The following is a 20,443-nucleotide window of genomic DNA, read 5'->3' as shown; positions in this document are numbered from 1 at the left end:
GATCGGCGATAAAGAGACGGGTTCACTGAAACCAGATTGGCGACGCCGTCTGTCCACGAAGAAAAAGTATTGTCAAGTTGATTGAAAAGAACTTTTTCACGCGGAAGTGAAAGAGGGCGTGCGGAGGTGCCTCTTGAGATCCCAACAATGCGGAACGAATAAAGACACGTTTGCACGGCATTGCGCAGTTACTGTGTTCGTAGAGAACCTTCAATAAAGGAACTAAACGGTCAGCTGAGAACCTGCAGACAGCTGAGGTCTAAAGTTGTGAGTTGAACAGAAGGTGCGCTGAACACCAGGTGCGCAACTGCACAGTCGTTGTCTCGGCACAAGCCAGCTGACCACGAATCGAGTGCTCCAGCGATTTACGCTGGTCTTCTGTCCTGACCAGCAGATTGCATAGGCCCGAACTGGAGCGACTCGATAGCATCGAGAAAGGCGAATTTCAACTTTTCATCCGGAAACACGATGGGAATCGCAGAGCCAGAAACGAGGTGTATGGCGACGCACGCGGTGTTGTCCGCATCGAACGCGTCCACTCGCTTCAGCTCATCGCCGTAAAAGACGCTCTGAATTTGCTCCAAAGGAATCGTTCTCCCTTTGTTGCCGGCCTTCAGCAGGAGTGCCGTGCGCATGGAGTTAAGCTTGATAATACAACGAATACTTCCTCCTTCTCGATGCATGAGAAAACCGGGAAGTCCCTCGCGGAGCACTGCTGCATGGTCTACCTGGAAGCACAGCAACACACACAAGTCTGTAAGCGCGGTGCAAAAGTGATTCGCTGCCCCGCATCCTCTAAGAAGGGCACGAGGGAGAGCATCCATTTGTCATGTATTCGGCATTCCGACCCCACGAACGATGAATACTGCGATAGACATCCGGTCACAGACATGAAACGTCGTGAGTGCGATGGCGTCATCAGACAAACTACAGAAATCTACACATACACCTGTGGACGTCTCAAGGTGAAACTGCGACCCGTTCTTGGGCACCGGCTGGCTAGCCAGTGCAGCCAACTCAATGGAGGGCCGTGCACACCTTTATAAAAGGCGAACTGCCTACCAGACGCTCCCTCCTGCAGCTCGTGGTACGTCAGGAGACGTCCGGTCGGGTCGCACGAATGCTGCCGCCTGTAGGGCGGTTATCCGCAAATATGTGTACGTGCATCGAAGCGAATGAACAGCGGGCTGCGTTGGGGCGGGGATATTTGGAAAAGAGGGGCCTGAGAAAATTCCTTTTCTTACCAGTTCCTCATCCATCGCAGTGGGATTCAGCTGCTCGATCGTTTCTTCATTTTCGTGTTGTTCTCCGCACAAAACATAGCATTTTAGCGGCATACAGGTGAATACTCGCGAGGCTTTAGGAAATGCGCCTTCTTGCTGTGGCTTTTCCGGTGCTTGGGCAGGCGCGCTCGAGTTTCCGGCAGGAGCCGCGGCCGCCGCCTTCGTCCGTCCTTCCATAGTCATGCACCACGGCCTACCCACCTACCAAGCGCCCTCGTTCCGCGCAAGCAACGATTCAAACTATCTTTCCACGTTACACATGGAAAAGGGTTTGTGTCGACGCTTGTGCCGGCTGTCTGTGCAGGCGCGCTCACGCACTGACCGGCCCCGCCACCATGGCTAGGGGGCGCGAGTCTCACTCCGCCGAAGCACAGAACCGATGCAAAGAGGAGTGCCTTAGACAAAGAGTTAAACAAAACCGCAACCTTGAGTAGCACGTATTTTGCGCGATCCCTACACCGCTTCACGAAATCATGGAGTGGCAGTTATTTTGCGAGTTGCCTGAAAAATCGGCGCGTGATTCGTCATGCAGAGCCTTGCATGCCACTCCTGCTCGCTCTGTTGGTTCCGCCACCGATACTCCGAATCTCCTCGGGTTTGAATATCTTGACTTGATGAGATGACACCAGAAAAAAACCGACCAAAAAACCTGCAAAGAAAAGTGGCGATGCTCGCAAACATGAAAGCTACTGCGTTGTGGTGTTGCGTAGCGGGGAGGGCAACCTCGATGGAGACGAGCCGGAGCAAGGGGAGCTCGAGGGTTGCGGAACTCCTACAGGGCAAGAAGTGGTTGTGGGAGAGAAAATGCAGGAGGGGGGTAGCTCGAAGTGAATCAAGAAGGTCAGAAGTGGCATGCCGATGTGCAAAACTGTTTTCGAGCAGAAACAGAGGGAATTGTCAAGGGCACCACCTCGTGCGAGCTGGAAGGCTCAAAGCGTCAGTGTTTGTTGAACCCGGTACGTCCCCCTCGGACAGGCATTTGTATTGGAACCTCGACTACTACCCAGCAGCTCATACCATGAATCGAAATGAAATGGTTATGTGCCTGAAGTACTATGTGCGAGGGAAAACTGAGGCGGGGTAGTCTGTCTTTGGTGTGCTGCACAAGTAGTCCCCTCCGCAGCTTCAGCAGATCACGCGTAGGCGCGGCGTCACGACTTCCTGAAACGGGAAATCTGAGATGTATCTCAGGAAATAATTCTTGACCAGCTTCTGCCTGCTAAAAACAATGGGCAGCGGAAGTAGGTGAGCAGTGGTCTGTCGCACATTCACGTGGCAGTGCTACCTGCAGTTGTGCACTCATAGCCGACGCAGGTCCACGGCTAACCTGAGAAGGTTAGATGCGAAACACGGCTTATCTTTTTCGTGTTCAAGAGCTCTGTCTACACATTGTCTACGGCGGCGCCAAACACCCGCACTACAACTTTGAAACGTCCCCCGAAGCACACCGGTGGTGGGGTTCACTCGGTTGGGCAAATCCGCTGAATTTCACTAAAACTGTTCGCGGCTGCGAGTTTACCGTCCACGAAGCCAGCAACATCAGCCGAAAGACTCTCTCGAGGCACCCTGCGGCTGTCGTTCCGCCGGGAGTGTTAGAGCAGTTGCAATAGAGTACAAGTTTTGTTCGGCTTATACAGAGAACTCCCTTTGCACGCACTCGGTGCTGCGCAACCCTCCTTCCACCCCTCTGTCTCTGGTAACCTCCCTCCCGCATCCCCTGGGGGTGCCGAGAGGGGTTGGTCGGGATCGAATTTCAGTAGCTGGTGGCTGGAGCAACCGGAAGTCCCTACCTGTACCTGGCAGTCTCGCGGAGGCTGCGCGTAGCGTCGTCTTCTGCCGTGAGGGGAAACATCGCATAGTGCTTGGTGGATGGTCAAGAGTTTTCCTCTCCAACTTTTGTTTTCTCCGCCAAGGCCCTTGTCTTCGGGCACTGTCCAGCTGTCTCCGAAACGGTTGTTTCGTCGGTTCCAGAACTCAGACCAGTTCTCTGTCTCCTTAGTCTACCCCTCTTATCCCCCCCTGTCGTCAAAATGGTAGGTCTGTTTTTCTTGCGCCCACAGTCGGCCGTACACTCTCTGCGAACCGTCTCGCGATTGCTGGGATGCAGAATTTTCACAGGTTTTGTGGACGATTTAGGGATGATTCACTCACTTCCGGGGGCCAAAATGGCTCTCTGGCCTGTCGGATGCTGCAACCGACAGCCGAGTTGTCCGCTTCCCCCCACAGTTCGGCCTCTCGCACGCGGACAGGACATTTTCTGGCGGAATTTCTTCATCTGACGGGAGGAATCGGTCAGCAGCTCGGTTGACGGGAGTTCTGTAAAAGTGCTCCGGATATCGGGTCCTGATCTGACAGTTTTTTCGGGGAGCGGCGCGTGGTTGCTGGGGCTAGGCTATCCTCGAAGGGCTGTGTCTCTCTTTTCGTTGGAGACTACGGGACGCGTTTTTCACTCATCATGATACGGTAGCAAAGAGGTTTCATACGAGGCTCAGCTGCGACGCGAGTGTTCCTCTGTGCCGTCTCTGTTTGCCTGGTGACCAAAGGCGACGCAGACGTGCATCTCTTGTGGCAAACTTTTTCTGCCGCAGAAAGGCGCTGATCACTCACTGCCTTGTGGCGTCAGTCACGGACGCGACGGGTTACTTTTCAACGGCGGCTGCGTGAATAGGCATGCGTCAGCGTGCGCTCAGAGGAGCCTCCTTCGGTTCATTTGTGTGTGCATCCGCTCTGGAGACGGACACGGGGACTCTTTTGTCGAAACCGTTGTAGCATCCTGAAGAGTTTCTCACCGCGGCATCCGAGAAATGGACACTCCAGTCGTCGAATCCCCTCTTCCGTTTGCGTGTGACGACGACCTTGGATGAGCCCGTCTGCTTGGGCGTATCTTGTGTGAAGCTGGACGCTTCAAACAAGGTCCGGCGGCCGTGTCTGGTCAGCGTCCGTGTTCTTCGCGTTCTTTGAATGCACCTGGCGGTGTGGCTGTTCGTTCCTGCGTGTCCTCTTCAGGTGAACTTCTCGGTGGAGCAGATGCGCGAGATTATGGGCAATCCGAAGAACATTCGGAACATGTCCGTCATTGCCCACGTCGACCACGGAAAGTCGACGCTGACGGACTCCCTCGTCTCGAAGGCTGGTATCATTTCGGCGAAGGCTGCGGGTGACGCGCGTTTCACCGACACGCGTGCGGACGAGCAGGAACGCTGCATCACCATCAAGTCGACCGGTATCTCCATGTACTTTGAGCACGATATGGAGGACGGCAAGGGCTCTCAGCCGTACCTTATCAACCTTATCGACTCCCCGGGACACGTCGACTTCTCTTCGGAAGTCACTGCTGCCCTGCGCGTCACCGACGGTGCCCTCGTCGTCGTCGACACGATCGAGGGTGTCTGCGTCCAGACGGAGACTGTGCTGCGCCAGGCCTTGGCCGAGCGCATTCGACCCGTCCTCCACGTGAACAAAGTCGACCGTGCGCTGCTCGAGCTGCAGATGGACGGTGAGGAGATCTACCAGACCTTCTCCCGCACGATTGAGAACGTCAACGTCATCATCTCCACCTACAACGACGAGCTGATGGGTGACGTCCAGGTCTACCCAGAGAAAGGAACCGTCTCCTTCGGCTCCGGGCTCCACGGCTGGGCCTTCACCGTCGAGCGCTTCTCCAAGATCTACTCGAAGAAGTTCGACGTCCCCAAGGAGAAGATGATGGAGCGACTGTGGGGTAACAACTTCTACAACGCCAAGGAGAAGAAGTGGACCAAGTCGCAGACCGAAAACAGCCGCCGCGCTTTCTGCCAGTTCATCATGGACCCCATTTGCACTCTCTTCTCTTCCATCATGAACGACGAGAAGGAGAAGTACACCAAGATGCTTGGCAGTCTGGGCATTGAACTCAAGGTGCGTCGCCGCTCGGCCTCTGCGCCGCCGGAGCAGGTGGCCTTGATGAGTCTTCTGGGACGGACGCTCGCTTCAGCTCGTCAGAGAGGCGAGGAGGCGGGTGGGAGTGGGTGCGTCTTTTTTCTCTCTTCGTCGGTCGATGCATCCGTGGCCGCGGTGCGTCTTTCAGTTTTTTCGCGGTGCTTCTCTGCATGCAAGTGTGTCCCCAGGGTGATGACAAGGACCTCACCGGCAAGGCCCTGCTGAAGCGCGTCATGCAGCTCTGGCTCCCGGCTGGTGACACTTTGCTCGAGATGGTTGTACGCCACCTGCCCTCTCCCTTCATTGCCCAGAAGTACAGAGTCGAGAACCTGTACGAGGGTCCGATGGACGACGAGGCTGCGCAGGGTATCCGCAACTGCGACCCGAACGCGCCTCTGATGATGTACGTCAGCAAAATGGTGCCGACCTCCGACAAGGGTCGCTTCTACGCCTTCGGGCGTGTCTTCTCCGGAACCGTCGCGACTGGTCAGAAGGTCCGCATTCAGGGCCCGCGCTACGTCCCTGGAGAGAAGACCGACTTGTACATCAAAAGCATCCAGAGAACTGTCATTATGATGGGCAAGTACGTCGAGCATGTGCAGGACGTGCCCTGCGGCAACACCTGCTGCCTGGTCGGCGTGGACCAGTACCTGCTCAAGTCGGGTACCCTCACCACCCTCGACACCGCGCACAACATTGCGGACATGAAATACTCTGTCTCGCCCGTCGTGCGTGTCGCCGTCAAGCCCAAGGACAACAAGGAGCTGCCCAAGCTCGTCGAAGGTCTGAAGAAGCTCTCCAAGTCCGACCCCCTGGTCGTCTGCACCACGGAGGAGTCTGGCGAGCACATCATTGCCGGCTGCGGTGAACTCCACGTCGAAATCTGCCTGAAGGATTTGCGCGACGAGTACGCGCAGATCGACTTCACCGTCTCCGACCCCGTCGTCTCGTACCGTGAGACCGTCTCGGCGCCGTCGCACATGACCTGTCTGTCCAAGTCGCCCAACAAGCACAACAGGCTCTACATGGTGGCTGAGCCCTTCCCGGATGGGCTGGCGGACGCGATCGAAGCTGGCAAGATCAACGCCCGTGACGACCCCAAGGAGCGCGCGAATGCTTTGGCTGAGAAGTTCGACTTCGACAAGAACGCCGCGCTCAAGATTTGGTGCTTCGGCCCCGAGACGACTGGCGCGAACATGCTCATTGACACCACGCAGGGAGTGCAGTACTTGAACGAAATCAAAGACCACTGCAACTCTGCCTTCCAGTGGGCTTCCAAGGAAGGTGTCCTCTGTGAGGAGAACATGCGTGGAATCCGCTTCAACCTCACTGACGTCACCATGCACGCTGATGCGATTCACCGTGGCGCTGGTCAGATCATGCCCACCTGCCGCCGTGTCCTGTACGCGTGCCAGCTGGCCTCTGCGCCTCGTCTCCAGGAGCCGATGTTCTTGGTCGACATCACCTGCCCGCAAGACGCTGTCGGAGGCATCTACTCGACCCTCAACACCCGCCGAGGCCACGTCTTCCACGAAGAGCAGCGCTCAGGTACTCCTCTCGTTGAGATCAAGGCGTACCTGCCTGTCGCGGAGTCCTTCGGTTTCACCACTGCTCTTCGTGCCGCCACCTCAGGTCAGGCCTTCCCGCAGTGCGTGTTCGATCACTGGAGCATGCTCAACGGCGACCCCCTCGAGAAGGGTTCCAAGATGGAGGAGCTCGTCCACAACATCAGGACGAGAAAGAACCTGAAGCCCGACATCCCCGGCTTCGACAACTTCTACGACAAGCTCTAAATGGGATAGCGTCACTCACTACCTCCACGTGGCGAGGGAAACGAAATCAGCTGCGACTGCGATACTCTTGTGCGTCGTGTCACCCGAAGCACTATGCCTTCATGTGTGTGTAGTGTCAAGATGAGCGAAAGGTGAAACTCGGGATCGTATCGTTCAGCAGCATCAAAGATATCGAAAAAAGCAGTCCTGTTTTCCTGTTCTCTCTGCAAAGAGAAAAGGTTTGCTGTGTGTCGGGTGTCCCCCTACATATATGCCCTCTATATCACATATGTACTCTCGTGTACCTTCATATACATCTGTATATACATATATAGAGTCACCTAATGTTTGGTGGGGCGCTTGTGCATGCAACGGGAACAACCATGCCTTTGTGTCCGTGTAACAGAGCATTAGTAGAAATGTTCTACACTAACCCCTTCAGCGCGGATAAGACCGCTCTGGTGCTGTTTCTGTATGTTCGTCGTGTCGCCATCACACGGATCTAGGTTTTGCGACGTTTCGTGTGGCAGGAGATTGCTTCCTTGTACGATCTGAGCACAGAGTGGCGATGTCAGTCGTTGGTCTCCCAAGGAGAGTCGCCTCGAGTACGAGGGACGCACTCAGGATCCATATGTGTTGCGTGTGCCGCGAACTGAAGCTTTGCTCCGGTCTGACGGCCCTCCACGTTGCTTGGCCCACACGATTTTGTTGAGAAGAAATGGCTGATTCTTAACCCTTGGCTGTCGAAGCCGTTTTATTCACACTCTTTGCGACTTGGGGTCGGCACGCATCGCCACGTTACGCCTTCACCCAGTAAAAGTTGGCATGCAGAGAACACGGATTACCTCTACACCAGGGAGCGACCATCTCTGCGTAGCGTGCGGAGAAATGGTCCTGGGTTTTGCGGAGGAGTTGGCATGCTTGTACTTTTAAGAGACTACCACGACTGTCTTCTCTCGATCCTCGTCTCTCAGCTGCAGTGGAGGTTGGCAGGTGAGGTGTCTCCAAGACTTCCGGCGTCTCTTAGTAAGCAGGTGAATGTACGTGCCGCCAGTGCCTTCTACGTTGACGTGGGTCTCATGTCCCTGGTAAGCCAGTATTTGCCATTGCAGTGAAACGATGTTCGCGGCAGCAGGGCGATGTCAGTCACGTCTGCTGTCTATTTTGAACTGTAGAACAGGAAGACTGCGTCACAACTGCAAGTGACGCCCACATATATATAAATATATATATAGGTTGAGGGCAGGAAAGAACTGGTACCGGCGTGGCTACGATGAGCGTCGTGACTGCTTCGAGCTCTCTACCTGGAGTGAATACCAGCAAATACATTGCCCTCAAAGCCTGAGAGAGCAAGGCGCTCACAATTCCAGATCGCTACGCTGTATCGGCCCCTTCGCGAGCTACTGCATCTCGACCTTTCTCCCTATGTCTGCGACAGGAGTGGAACCGCGTAGGCTCCATTGTCTGCAAAAAAAGAATCAAGGTAGTGCTTTTATATTGTTGAGAAAGGAGGTCTTACCGAGAAATAGTGAAAAAAAGTACCGGGCCTCTACTTACGTACATCAGTGTTGGAGTAAGGCGCGTGATTGTTGCGCAACAACGACCCCAAAAAAGTCGCATAAGAAAACTCCTTCAAAAACAAGCGCACAAAGAGACAATCGCCAAAAAAAGAAAAAAGGCAGTACACGTCCATTAGAAAGCAATCCCTCATGAAATTCTTGCATCGAACTCGTCTTCACGTCTGGAGCACAGACCACATTTCTCACTACCGCTTTAGAAGATGTAGTTACCACACCGGGACTAATGAAGGGGCAGAAACAAACCTGCTTTCCCTTCTGATGAAAATAGCCATATGTATATAAATATATATATATATGCTTGTATAGATTTGGATATCCCACGTACGAATGAACTACACAAGTCGCCATACAAATGCTACCTCAACATCTGAATGAATATAAGCGTCCTCAGAGGACGTGCTAGATATGGAAGCAGCAGAAGATTGGAGAGGCGTGAAAGCGACTGACAGCGTAGCAGTCACGATATGACGCAGCGGCTTTTCGATTTTGAAGATGACCGCTGCATTAAAACAGCAACACAGCCACAACGCCCAGGACCCATGCATGAATGTGAAGAATACACGGCACGCGCAGACTGCAGAAAAGGCTCGACTCTGTCCCAGTTTTATGAGATTCCGCAGACGCTCTGTCCAGCATACTCACATAGTGAAAGCGCAACAGCCCCGCGTCGTTGTATGCAATGCAAGTAGAAAGGTTGTCCAAACACAAAAAAAGAGAGTGGGTACCGCAGAGTTTTGTCCGCTGGCGACACGCCGGGGTTAGCGATGCAATCAGCTGCCGCCATCGGCAGTCAGAAGCCGAGATGTGCTTGTATAGACACACAGTAGTGTACGCATCCAAACCACTTACGCCGCAGCCCCCTCTCCCCCCCCCCCCCCCCCCCCCCCCCCCCCCCCCCCCCCCCCCCCCCCCCCCCCCCCCCACCTTGTCCGGGCTGCGGTTTTCAAAGGCATGTTTTGGATGGTTCCGGGCGCTTCACTGCCTCGCTGTAACCAAACTCACTTGTTGTTTTGGCGCCTGTGTCGCTTCGGACCCTGCAAAGGAAACACAAGGGGAGAAGATACTGTAATGCCAATCCTTCCAGGCCACGCAACTCCGCCTGTAAGCCCATCCGCGCCTCCACTATTTCACCGGCGCATACGCATGACGGAGGCACTAGAATTCATTCATTCAACCGCTCCCTGTGCGTCTGAACCACTGGCGTCCAGTCGGGCGTACGCGGTATGTGCATACGCATGAATATTCAGTTTGTGATAGGCGTCAGCTCAGTTTCACCGTGGCGAGTCCCGTTCCCATGTTAAAACGCACCGCACGCACGGACACAGCAAAGAGGCGTCCTAGACGAAGATATGCCACCCTCATCAGCCGCATCTCTTTCTTGAGGTCCCGTCACGCATATGCGATTTTGCTTCTCAGAGAGAGTTATTCCCTTCTCCGTTGATCCTTCGCTTACCCCTCGCACTGCAAAGTGCGTTCCTCCCTGGCTTGACTTGCTGTGTGGTTTTCTCACTGCTGTTGGATTTGAAAAGGCGGAAGCTCCTAGCGCGATGCTGTTTTTCTTTTCGAGCCTGCTGGACTCTCTGACAGTCATGGTCTTCCTGAAGACGATGCTTCAAGCAAATGTCCTGGTCGCACGCCTTGCAGTGGTAAGTCGTGATATCAGTTAGACGCTGAAGAGGCACGCAATGGGACATCGTGAAGAAAGTGAAGAGCCAGTGTGTCGGCAAACAACGGGACACAAGAATCAACGTGAAAGCTCTACCTTCCGAAGTGCGCTGAGCGTCAATGAATGCCGCGATATCGGAGGCACCGCGGCAGTGCTAGCACCAAATAGAGCCACGTACAGACCACATAAGAACTTCAGGGAGAAAAAATCGCGTTCATATTAGCGAGACGCAGCTTGCTCCCATTTCGGTGATCTGCCGTTCGACGGGTCATGAGGCAGGAAAGACACACTACGTTGAAGCATAAATGGCAGTGACTGAGTCTTTCTAGACGAGTTGCTAAACAGTCTAGGAGCAAGAGTTAGCAAGGGCAACGCACTGGCTTCCCCGTGATCACTTGCCTCTCTGCAGCATTTGATCGGGCAGGTGCTGCCTTTCAGTTGACGTCGCCTTTCTTCGTACTTCTCTGGTTGGCAAGTCGGTCTGTGTCGCTGTGCGGCTGAGGCTTCTGCCTCTTCATTTGCCTGAGAATGCAGATAATCCACGTGAAGGAGATGAGTTGGCAACGGAAATACCTGTCGCCCCGAAGACTCGCGGCGCACCAAGAGCACACCTTGCATAAGAAGTACAGCCACAAGGCCCGAACAATTCAATCGTCCACGAAAATCCAGGAAAGACGGGACCGAGGATATGCGGTGAATGCGGGAAAACGTGCGAGTTTCACAGGCGGGCCGCTGTGTCATTTCTCACGGGAATTGCGCCGCCGCCTCCTGCGTGTCTGGGGTTGCGTATGGGGCACACGTGAAGACTTACCATTGGGACGGCTTCCAGGCATGTTGGACAGACGTACACCCGCCGATCTCCGGAACGCACTCGCGGGCAGTTGTGCCTCTCCGGCACAAAATGATCAACACAGAACTGAAAAAGCAAGAGAGAAAATACTGAAGAAGGCAGTCCAGGTACGAAGGGAACAAAGAAGACTGCGACGGGAATACGGCTGACGGACACGTCTCAAACCTTCGCCCGGAACTGCTCATATCAACCGAATATATCGGATAAGATCAGCACTGTTGACAATGAGCCTGCTAGTTGTGGACTGAGCACGTAGCCAGACGCCACAGAATACATGAAACTGCGATCAGGTCAGTTCAGGCTATGTATTGCACGCCCCTGCCGAAGAAACAAGACGTCGGGTGCTCAAATCTCACCACGCTGCCGCATTTGTTGCAGTTAAATGGCAGGAAGTCCCGCATGCCACACAAGGGCTCGCTGCAAACATCTCCCTTATCAGAAAAGGCCGCCATGATGGAGCACGGGATGTCCACAATGCAAAATGATGTACGAAAGCCACGAAAGATTCTTGACAAGTTAGCGGAGCCGTTCCTCAGGCTCTGTCGGGCATGCTGGAGCCCGATGCCGTCGCTACGCGGTCGGAAGAAGACTATTCTCCTCGAGCAACCTGGGAGGTTTCGTACAACCGTTTGCTGCAGCTACAGTGTCACATCCCCTCACCGCTCGAGAGAACCACATAATCTATACAGTGTTTGCCTAAAGCAGTCAAATGTGCCGCCTTCGGATGAGCGTTTTGCGTAGCACCGAGAGAAGACGAGTCACGGACAGCCGTTACTGGGCGAAGTGACGGTTCCTTGGTGGATGGGAATTAGAATATGAAGAGACGTGGGAACCACACTGACGGCTGATTGAAACTTGTCACCGTGTAGCCGAAATGGACGCAGAACGTGAAGACTATCCATCTAGGCACGGTTCAACTTATTGACTGTACATCAAAATTCGGTATGAGCATCCGTAAGGGCATGCTGCGAGGAAGTGCACCGTCGGACGGGCAAGAACAAAGAGGCGAATCTCTTGAGAAGCGCTGCCACGGAAAGGGGAAGTTCTGTATTCTTACAGTCGCTTCGAATCACGGCCGAGAATATTCCGCATAAATGCTCCTTCTTTTCTTGCTGGAGTGGCTTCATCCGCCAAGCTGGTGACGACTGCATGTGGCAAGGTAGAACCCCGCTGAGCTAGTCACAGTTGTCCAGGCAGAGGAGGGGGGCCAGCTGCCGTCGAGCCTTCGTTGGCTCCGGAATGACAATGCGAGAAGACACGAGGCTGTGCCGATCGACTGTCGGAAAGAAGAACATGCGGGATAAGCAATAAACTCGAGCTGTCTACCAGGTTCCAACGCTTACGTCGGTGAAAACCTGAAAACAAAGAACCCCGTGAGCAAGAAACATCGAAGGTCCCACAGTTGAAGTTTTTTCTCAGGTTCGTGTTCAATGCAGGTCTCCCCTTTACGGGGTATGCAGCTGGATGGTGACCGTCTTACTCCTTCAGCTTGTGTGCTTCTGACTCAAAATCGCAAGCCTGGATGCCCGGTGCTCCTGCGACTACACATGATAAGAAGTTGGGTGCCTTTGTTTGACTGGGCACGCCGAGCCATTGTTGACCGCGATGAAATAGTACGGCTGAGAATGCTGCTATTGTAGGCGCTGCCCAGCTTCTGGTAGATAATTCCGTGCCAGCAAGAATGGATAGGTGCAAATCTTTGTTCGACCGTTGTAGTCTCCCTGTACGTACATCGCGCCTGCGACTGATCGATTCGCTGTTGCATTTTCTCATTTGCTGTCGTAATTTGCTTGAGCGGACGTAGGCTGTCGGACGAGGTCACGCTCCTGGCAGATAGTTTGGCACGCAGCGTTGGGAGGAAAAGCCATGAGGCACACTTTCACGATCGCCTGCGTAATGCTGGCAGGACTGTGCGATGTGCTGTCAGCATCGGCAGTTCCCACTGCGCACACTCCTGATTGCCATGTACCTTCACCAGAACACTCCGAGCCGGTAAGCAGCGAAACGCCAATCCGCGGGACATATGCACCAGTTCACAGTTCGAAGGGATGTGAGGCGGAAAATGTCTGTGTAAAGCCATGTTATGAGTGAGCACGAGACACTCGAGTCTGGCTAACACAGTCCTTCACATACCCCATCTGACAGCCGTTTTCTGCCCACTTAAAGGACCGCGTTTTACTACCTGGGGATACCGACCGAGGAAGGGTAGCGTTGAAGATACAATACACTCGGAGGGGCGTTCGCAAATCGAGCGTTTAGACGTGTGGATCGAGGTCTTGTCGGTATCAAACTCACCGACACTGTACGACGGAGAACCCCAAGAGGTGTTCTATCCTAAGAAGGAAGCTTTTGGCTCATTCTCTTTTACTCCAATCACACTAGGTGAGCTTCGGAAGACTATGAAACACGCTTCTTCAAGGCTTAAAGACTACACTGAAGGGACATCTGGCAAGTGTTTTCCAGGTAGGGCTCTCTGGAGCAGCTCTGAGATAACAACAGACTGTCATGAGCCTAACAGGGAAAACGTGCGGACAGTGGCGCACTCAGCGTGCAAAAGTTTTGCGTCCTAAAGTTCTGAGGATTCGCCAGTGCTATCTGTCCTGTTGTGCGATAATAGCCCTCTTCCAAGTATTGCCCTGAAACTGGTACCGCGTTAAAACCTGAGGAGCCTCCGCCAAGTCGAGCAAAGAGACGTATGCAACTAGATGAGCTTGCCCTTGTGTAAACCCGAGTCTCTTCATGCGTACAGTAAATCATCGGTTGGTGTTCCCTTTGCAGCTTCACGTAGGATTCCCCTGTAACGGATGGCGCACCCTGCCAAGAAGCTTCTTACCACTGAACAGCAACCGCCAAAAGACTGCACAGAGAATCAGTTCGGCGCATCTACAAGCGTAAAGGTACATTTTGTGTGCTGTGGAACAAGAACGCAGCAGCACCTTAAGACTTGCGTTGTCGGCCCCCCACTCCAGCGAATAAGAGAGTTACACCATGAATCTCCTGACTTGGCTGTAATACGTAACTTCTCCATCTACTGCATTCGACAGGTTATGGCGTGTCGGGGTACAGTCGCCGTCAGGTTCTCTGTGCCCGTTAAGCGAAGTACGCCTCTTTGGTTCTGAGGCGCGGCTCGCGTGAGACGACATTGCCTACAGCAGATATCTGCGTTCAGCGCAGGGACAGCGCCATGGGTCCGCACTACGTGTGCCCATCCAATGGGATGTATCGGAGTACGCCTATTTTTAGACTTCACATACTCACTGCCAGGTGACACTAGTTGCTGCGGCACAAACACTGCTATTCCAGAGAGGAAAGGAGTTGAGTACGGAAAAACTGTGGCGTATCAACGCGACGCTTTGCCTTGTGGTTTTCCCGTGGAAACGCACTCGCCAGACGGGACCCTCAGCGCACATGCAGCCACTGCAAGCGGGTTCGCAATGATGGCGCCGATGAAAGCACGACACTGCAAGAATGCTCACAGAAAGTATAATTGGACAACATCACAGCATCAGCTAAAAGTGCGCTGGGCGAGGAATTTAGAAGATGAGTGAAGATTTATACTCAAACAAACTGGTAGGTTGTGAGGCGGGTGTCCATTGTACGGTGGCCCGCCAGGGGCGTTCCCACCTCTGCCCACACAGACTGCGGCACCACCATCCGCGGTACTACATCTTGTGTGCTGTCTTTCGACTTCTCGCGTTTTGGTCCTGGGTGCTGCTGTGAACGCGGTGACATGCGCGTCCGAAATTGCCGCCGTTTTGCCTGAGAGACTACTTTATCTCGCTTTCTGATCGGAAAGTGAACGGCACATTATCTGCCGCTCCACTTTTTTCTTGTGTGAGTTTCTCTTCCCTCAGTCTTTCCAACACACGTGGCCAGTCTTATGTCCACGCAGCTGGCGGAATTTATTTTGGCATGCCTTTTCAAGAATACAACCGCATACTCACTACATTTCGTGTGTCTGGACACTTGTAAGGGCAGTGAACTAATAACTGATCAGCCTCAGGAGGCGAGAAGTCGGGACGGTCACCAAGGCATCCTAAAAGCTCGCTGAGCGCCCTTTTCGTCTTACTCGTAGCCGCCATGATTCGACCGCAGGGCCCTGTCCTTGTTCTCAAGCAGAACACCAAGAGAGAACAAGGCAGGAAAGCGCAGTTGGCAAACATTCAAGTAAGCTACTTCCTGCCGGAGGCAACGCGACACGTTTCGTGCCACTTTGAATCGTTTTGGGGGGCCGGGGACATCAAGGGACACTTCCTTGACAGGGCGAAAAGACGTGAGGAAGAGACTGAAACGTGGAGAGGAGATGAAGGCGCTAGGGCGAGGGACAGACTCGGGTAACAGGGAGTGGGCGATGACAGGGGTCGGAGGCGGATGGGTGCGAAGGAGAGACTGCAAACCGCACACACATTGAGGGCGCACTTTTACCGGCGAAAATACAATAGATGTCGTCCCACGTGATGCGTCTGCTGTGCCCACGATGATATTGGCGGAAAAAGACGCTCAGTGAGGGGAAGCGAGTGGCCTCTCCTCACGTGCCTCCTCTCCGGCTCAGGCCTCCCTGCGGGCGGACACGGCTTGGCGGAGGGCCTGGGGCCTCGCCATTGAGAAGGGAACTCGTTCCATCCCGCAGCTTTCTGCTGCCTCTAATTTGGCGGACCCGTGGATAATGCCTACGTAACGAGATAACTCTAAAATGCTGAAAACAACCAACAAAAGCACGCAGAAGATTCGTTCGCAGCTCGAGAGAGCTCGAACCGCTTGACTGCCGTTTTTGTAACGGTGCTTCCTCGCGAAAACGCCGGCAAGGCCGTGTCTGTGTTTCGCTTGAAGGCTTGGTTCTGCAGCGGCCTCTGTCGGCGCTCCTGAGCCCTACGTGGTGCGGAATCACGGAAAGGTTTACTGCCGGGCTGAAGAGACGAATGCGCGTTTTGTATCCGAATGCTTTCAGGCCAGCAAGGCGATTGCAGACATTGTCCGGACGACCTTGGGCCCGTCCTCGATGCTTAAGATGCTTTTGGATCCCCTGGGTGGGATCGTCCTCACCAACGATGGCAACGCTATCCTCCGCGAGGTGAGTTCGCCCAAAGACCTCTCGCGTTTTACTTCTGGGTGTACTAACACACACGCAGACACACGCATCACGCACTTATTTGCCTGCGTGACCTCTGTCTGAGGCGTTCACTAAGTTGTGAGGTCGGGGAGCAGACGCAGAGACGATACACACATGAATAGAATCGCGTCCACGGTGCCACGGCGGATAGCCACTGCCGCGCGTCCCTACACGACTGCTTTTTTCGCGGCCTTCCTTCGCGCGGGCGTCGCGGCGCGCCCTGCGCCCACCGCTGCTCCCGCTCCTCTGCAGGTTTCCTCTTTTTTCTCTTACCTTGCGTGTGCGCGTGGCCTTTCCCGGTGTTACGCGTCCGCGATTGCCTCGCCGTGTGCGGATGTGCGGCTTCGCCTTGCGGCGCGCAGGTCGACGTGCTGCACCCGGCCGCGAAGACGATGATTGAGTTGTCGCGGACGCAAGACGAGGAAGTCGGCGACGGCAGCACGAGTGTGGTAGTGTTGGCTGGCGAGGTGCTGGCTGGCGCGGTCGACTTGCTGGAGAAGCAGCAGCTGCATCCCTCGGTCATTTCCCACGGCTACATGTTGGCCCTGGACGACACACTCAAGTTCATGCGGGAGATCGCCGTCGATGTCGACGTGAACGACAACGCGAAGCTGCGCGAAGTCGTGGACGCCTGCCTGAACACCAAGTTCTCTTCGCGCTGGGAGGGACGCATCAGCGAGATGGCTATCCAGGCCGTTCGCAGCGTCGAGATCAAGCTTCCCAACGGCAAGAAGGAGATCGACATCAAGCGCTACGCGAAAGTCGAAAAAATCCCTGGGGGAGACCTCGAGGAGTCGCGCGTCCTCGACGGAGTCTTGGTCAACAAGGACGTCACGCACGCGAAAATGAGACGCTACATCGCCAACCCCAAGGTACGTGCGTTGGAAGTGTACTCCCAAAGTCGACAAAGAGAGGGAGAGAGCCCAGGCAGGCGACGCGCGGCCGCAGCGTCTCATGTAGCCTCGCGTACGCCCGAGGGACACAACGCGCATGAGAGTGCTTGTTGAGAGAGGCATGGAGCCAGGCGTAACGCCTGAGCGGTTCGCGAAGCGCGGCACGCGTCACTCCCCAGCGGGCGAAAAAAAGACATCTGGTTCACAAACAGGCATCTAGCATCCGATGTATCTGTCTACACACATCTCAAGATTCACGCACATGCACAGAAAGACATGCGGCGGTATACGTGTATACATATATATATATATATATATATATATATATATATATATATATATATATATGCATATGTAGGCGTGGAGTCGACAGATTTCCGCAGCTGTGTCGCGGCGTGTCTGACGCCTGTTTGCGCGAGTGACTCGCGACGGCCTCTGACTGCGTCTTTCTTGTGAGCAACGGGCGCGGCGCATGCGGGCTTTCTTTTTTTTTTGCGCAGGTGTTGCTGTTGGACTGTCCGCTTGAGTACAAGAAGGGCGAGTCGCAGACGTACGTGGAAATCACGAAGGAGGACGAGTGGGCGAAGCTGCTGGAGCAGGAAGAGAAGGAAGTGCGCGCGATGTGCGACGACATCATCGCGAGTGGCTGCAACTTGGTTATCACCGAGAAAGGCGTGAGCGACTTGGCGCAGCACTTCCTGGTGAAGGCCGGCATCAGCTGCATCCGCCGCGTGCGCAAAACTGACAACAATCGCATTGCCCGCGTGACCGGCGCCACCATTGTCAACCGCACCGAGGAGATCACCAAGGAAGACGTCGGCACCAAGTGTGGACTCTTCGAGATCAAAAAGATTGGTGAGAAAAAATTGCCGGCCGCCGCCGCTGCAGGGGGACAGACGTCGCTGGACATAGGCTAGGAAAGATTCTGGCCGTTTTACTGCACGTGAAATGGGTGCCTCGCGTGCGCCGCGACACAGACAGTGTCTGCGGAGTGCACTGTACGCGCAAAGCTTCACTCGTGTAGGAATGCATGCACATACTGGGATACAGGTGTGCCTGCCCACCAGCTGGCGAGCACGGGGTTTCATGGACGCGCCTACACGTTTACACGCATACGTGCATACATACACGCATATATATTTGCATAAGTAGACTGTGTGAGTGTGTGCGCGTCAGGCGATGAGTACTTCATGTTCCTGACGAAGTGCGAGGAGAAGGGAGCTTGCACGATTTTGCTCCGCGGAGGCAGCAAGGACGTCCTCAACGAAGTCGAGAGGTGCGCGCGAGAAACGAGCAGAGCCGCGCGGCCAACGGGCAGACGAGCTCCATTTTCTTCTCGAGGCGTTTGCCGCACTCTGCTGCAAGCTCCTCTCTGTAGTCAGGCACCGGCAGATATCCGTGTCCGCGTCTTGTGCGTGTCTTATACATGCATACGCACAGACGTTTTTCGGGGGGCATCGGTGCAGAGATGAGGTGCGATACGTGTGTGCGAGAGGCCATCGCACGCGTGATAGGGGTCGCGTTGGTGTGCACCTCGCGGTTGTTTCTGCTGCAGAAATTTGCAAGACGCAATGAACGTCGCCAGGAACATCATGCTGGAGGGCAAGCTGCTGCCTGGTGGCGGCGCTGTGGAGATGGCCGTCTCCGCCCGCCTGCTCGCCAACGCGAAGAGTAAGCATGAGACCCTTGCGTGCGCCGTTGAAGGAGAGCGAGATGTGCACCTACGATGCAGCATCTTGCAGCCCGAATCCGGCCTGAACCGCTTGGTGGAGTGCGCAGTCTCTTGTCTGCCGCGACGAGCATACGCGCAGTTCAGGGCGGATTACAGGTCTGCGCGCGCACGCTTCACGCAAAGATTCACAGCTGTGTGTGTTTGTCTCCTTTTACCCAGATGTCGAGTCCGTGCGACAGTACCCGTACAAGGCCGTCGCGACCGCGCTGGAAGTCATCCCGCGGACTCTCGCGCAGAACTGCGGCACGAATGTTGGTACGTCAGCCGCGAAAGCTCCCCAAGAAAACTGCAGGAATCTATTACGTGTATATATACAAACATATATATATATATATATAGGTATAGGTGGGTGCAGGCAGCGTTAGGTCTGTGCCGTCTTCAGTCACATGCATGCGACCCGACAATTCACGCGCTTGGCATCCGGTGAGTGCCCCTGTCTCGTCATGCATGCGCTCACACCGCGCAAGGGCGACGCTGTCGCGCAGGCCGCCTGGGTTTTTCGCCATAGACCAGTTGGCTGCATGCGCGTTCGAGTCGGCCGAGGCGCCTCGCGGCTAGCTGTCGGAGCGGGGGGCGGAGGGGGGGGTTGGGCCGAGACAAGAAGAGCCTTGAAGCAGGAGAATGAGCTGCGCTTTTAGCTGCATTGTTTTGTTTGTTTTCAGTCAAAGTCATGACGGAGCTGCGCGCCAAGCACGCGACGTGCGCGGCCGACAGCGTCCACTGGGGCGTCGACGGCGAGACTGGCGCAATCGTTGACATGGCCAAGGAGCAGGTTTGGGACAGCTTGGCAGTGAAGCAGCAGATCGTGAAGACTGCCATCGAGGCCGTAAGTCGGGCTGCGCAGACGCTTCGCTCCGGTTCCTGCACACAGCTAAGCAAGCGATCTCTGCATCCGCACATGCCTATCTATACCTTATCTGTCTATATCTACGTATACGTATATTCTGTATATATTGATGTGCGTCGCGTCACGCCGTCCGTGGCTAGCGTCCGGACATGCATATGTGCATCGATCTATCTACATCTGCCTATACATATACATATGCATAGCCTGTATATATGTATATATATGCATAAAACCTACAGACTAACATGCATGCGTACGATTCTCTGTAGTGCCCCTGCCGCAGCGCGTGCTTTGGGAAGGCGGGCTCTACCTCGCGGCGGTTTCACCTGTCTTCTGAAAGAAGCGGTGAGGCGTGTGGCTCGCGTGTCTCAGGCGGCAATGCTTCTGCGTATCGACGACGTTCTCTCGGGTGTGAGGAAGGAAGGCCAAGGAGGCACCTGCGACAACATGGACGCCGACCCCGAGACGTTCGGTGACTCTCGCGACGGATGAAGGGCATTTTCAGCTTCTTCGCTCGCGGCACCTTGAGGCAGACTTGCGCGCGTTTAGCCCCGTTTTTTTATTTCTCATGCGCAACACACGACCTGTCAACATCCTGTCTCTCAAGCAGAGCCCCCGAGGTGATTCTGCACCCAGTCTACATCTGCAGCTCCGCGTGCGCGTCAACGCGACTGCGTGTGTGCGTTGGCAAGCACGCGTGCATGAGTACTCAAGCATCTCTGTATTTCTGGAGCCGCGTGTGGAGAGACACTCGTACGCGGAAATTCTGAATCGCAGTATGGCCCTGTCAAC

General features: G+C 54.7%; 4 protein-coding genes across 4 annotated transcripts; 2 read left to right on the top strand and 2 right to left on the bottom strand.

Annotated features, from left to right (window-relative positions):
* Positions 1-365: 365 nt before the first annotated feature.
* Positions 366-1,460, bottom strand: BESB_056040 (IMC subcompartment protein ISP4; the record flags this gene model as incomplete). The annotated part of the gene is made up of 2 exons (XM_029364039.1): positions 366-728; positions 1,245-1,460. 2 exons carry the CDS (start codon positions 1,458-1,460, stop codon positions 366-368), a joined length of 579 nt encoding a protein of 192 aa, XP_029219962.1.
* A 2,850-nt stretch (positions 1,461-4,310) lies between these two features.
* On the top strand, positions 4,311-6,994 carry BESB_056030 (putative translation elongation factor 2 family protein; the record flags this gene model as incomplete). Its single annotated transcript, XM_029364038.1, has 2 exons — positions 4,311-5,180; positions 5,390-6,994. 2 exons carry the CDS (start codon positions 4,311-4,313, stop codon positions 6,992-6,994), a joined length of 2,475 nt encoding a protein of 824 aa, XP_029219961.1.
* A 1,353-nt stretch (positions 6,995-8,347) lies between these two features.
* Positions 8,348-11,521, bottom strand: BESB_056020 (AN1 family Zinc finger domain-containing protein; the record flags this gene model as incomplete). The annotated part of the gene is made up of 6 exons (XM_029364037.1): positions 8,348-8,437; positions 9,556-9,587; positions 10,007-10,223; positions 10,619-10,741; positions 11,031-11,135; positions 11,426-11,521. The coding sequence occupies 6 exons, from the start codon at positions 11,519-11,521 to the stop codon at positions 8,348-8,350; spliced, it is 663 nt and encodes a 220-aa protein (XP_029219960.1).
* Positions 11,522-15,149: 3,628 nt separating this feature from the next.
* BESB_056010 (CCT chaperonin gamma subunit) lies at positions 15,150-20,143 on the top strand (the record flags this gene model as incomplete). Its single annotated transcript, XM_029364036.1, has 9 exons — positions 15,150-15,236; positions 16,018-16,140; positions 16,542-17,051; positions 17,573-17,927; positions 18,249-18,348; positions 18,628-18,743; positions 18,964-19,059; positions 19,467-19,630; positions 20,024-20,143. The coding sequence occupies 9 exons, from the start codon at positions 15,150-15,152 to the stop codon at positions 20,141-20,143; spliced, it is 1,671 nt and encodes a 556-aa protein (XP_029219959.1).
* Positions 20,144-20,443: the final 300 nt, after the last annotated feature.

Source organism: Besnoitia besnoiti, chromosome IV, assembly GCF_002563875.1.
Source record: "Besnoitia besnoiti strain Bb-Ger1 chromosome IV, whole genome shotgun sequence".
Classification (NCBI taxonomy): Eukaryota; Apicomplexa; class Conoidasida; order Eucoccidiorida; family Sarcocystidae; genus Besnoitia; species Besnoitia besnoiti.
This window is presented reverse-complemented; position numbering and strand designations above follow the sequence as displayed.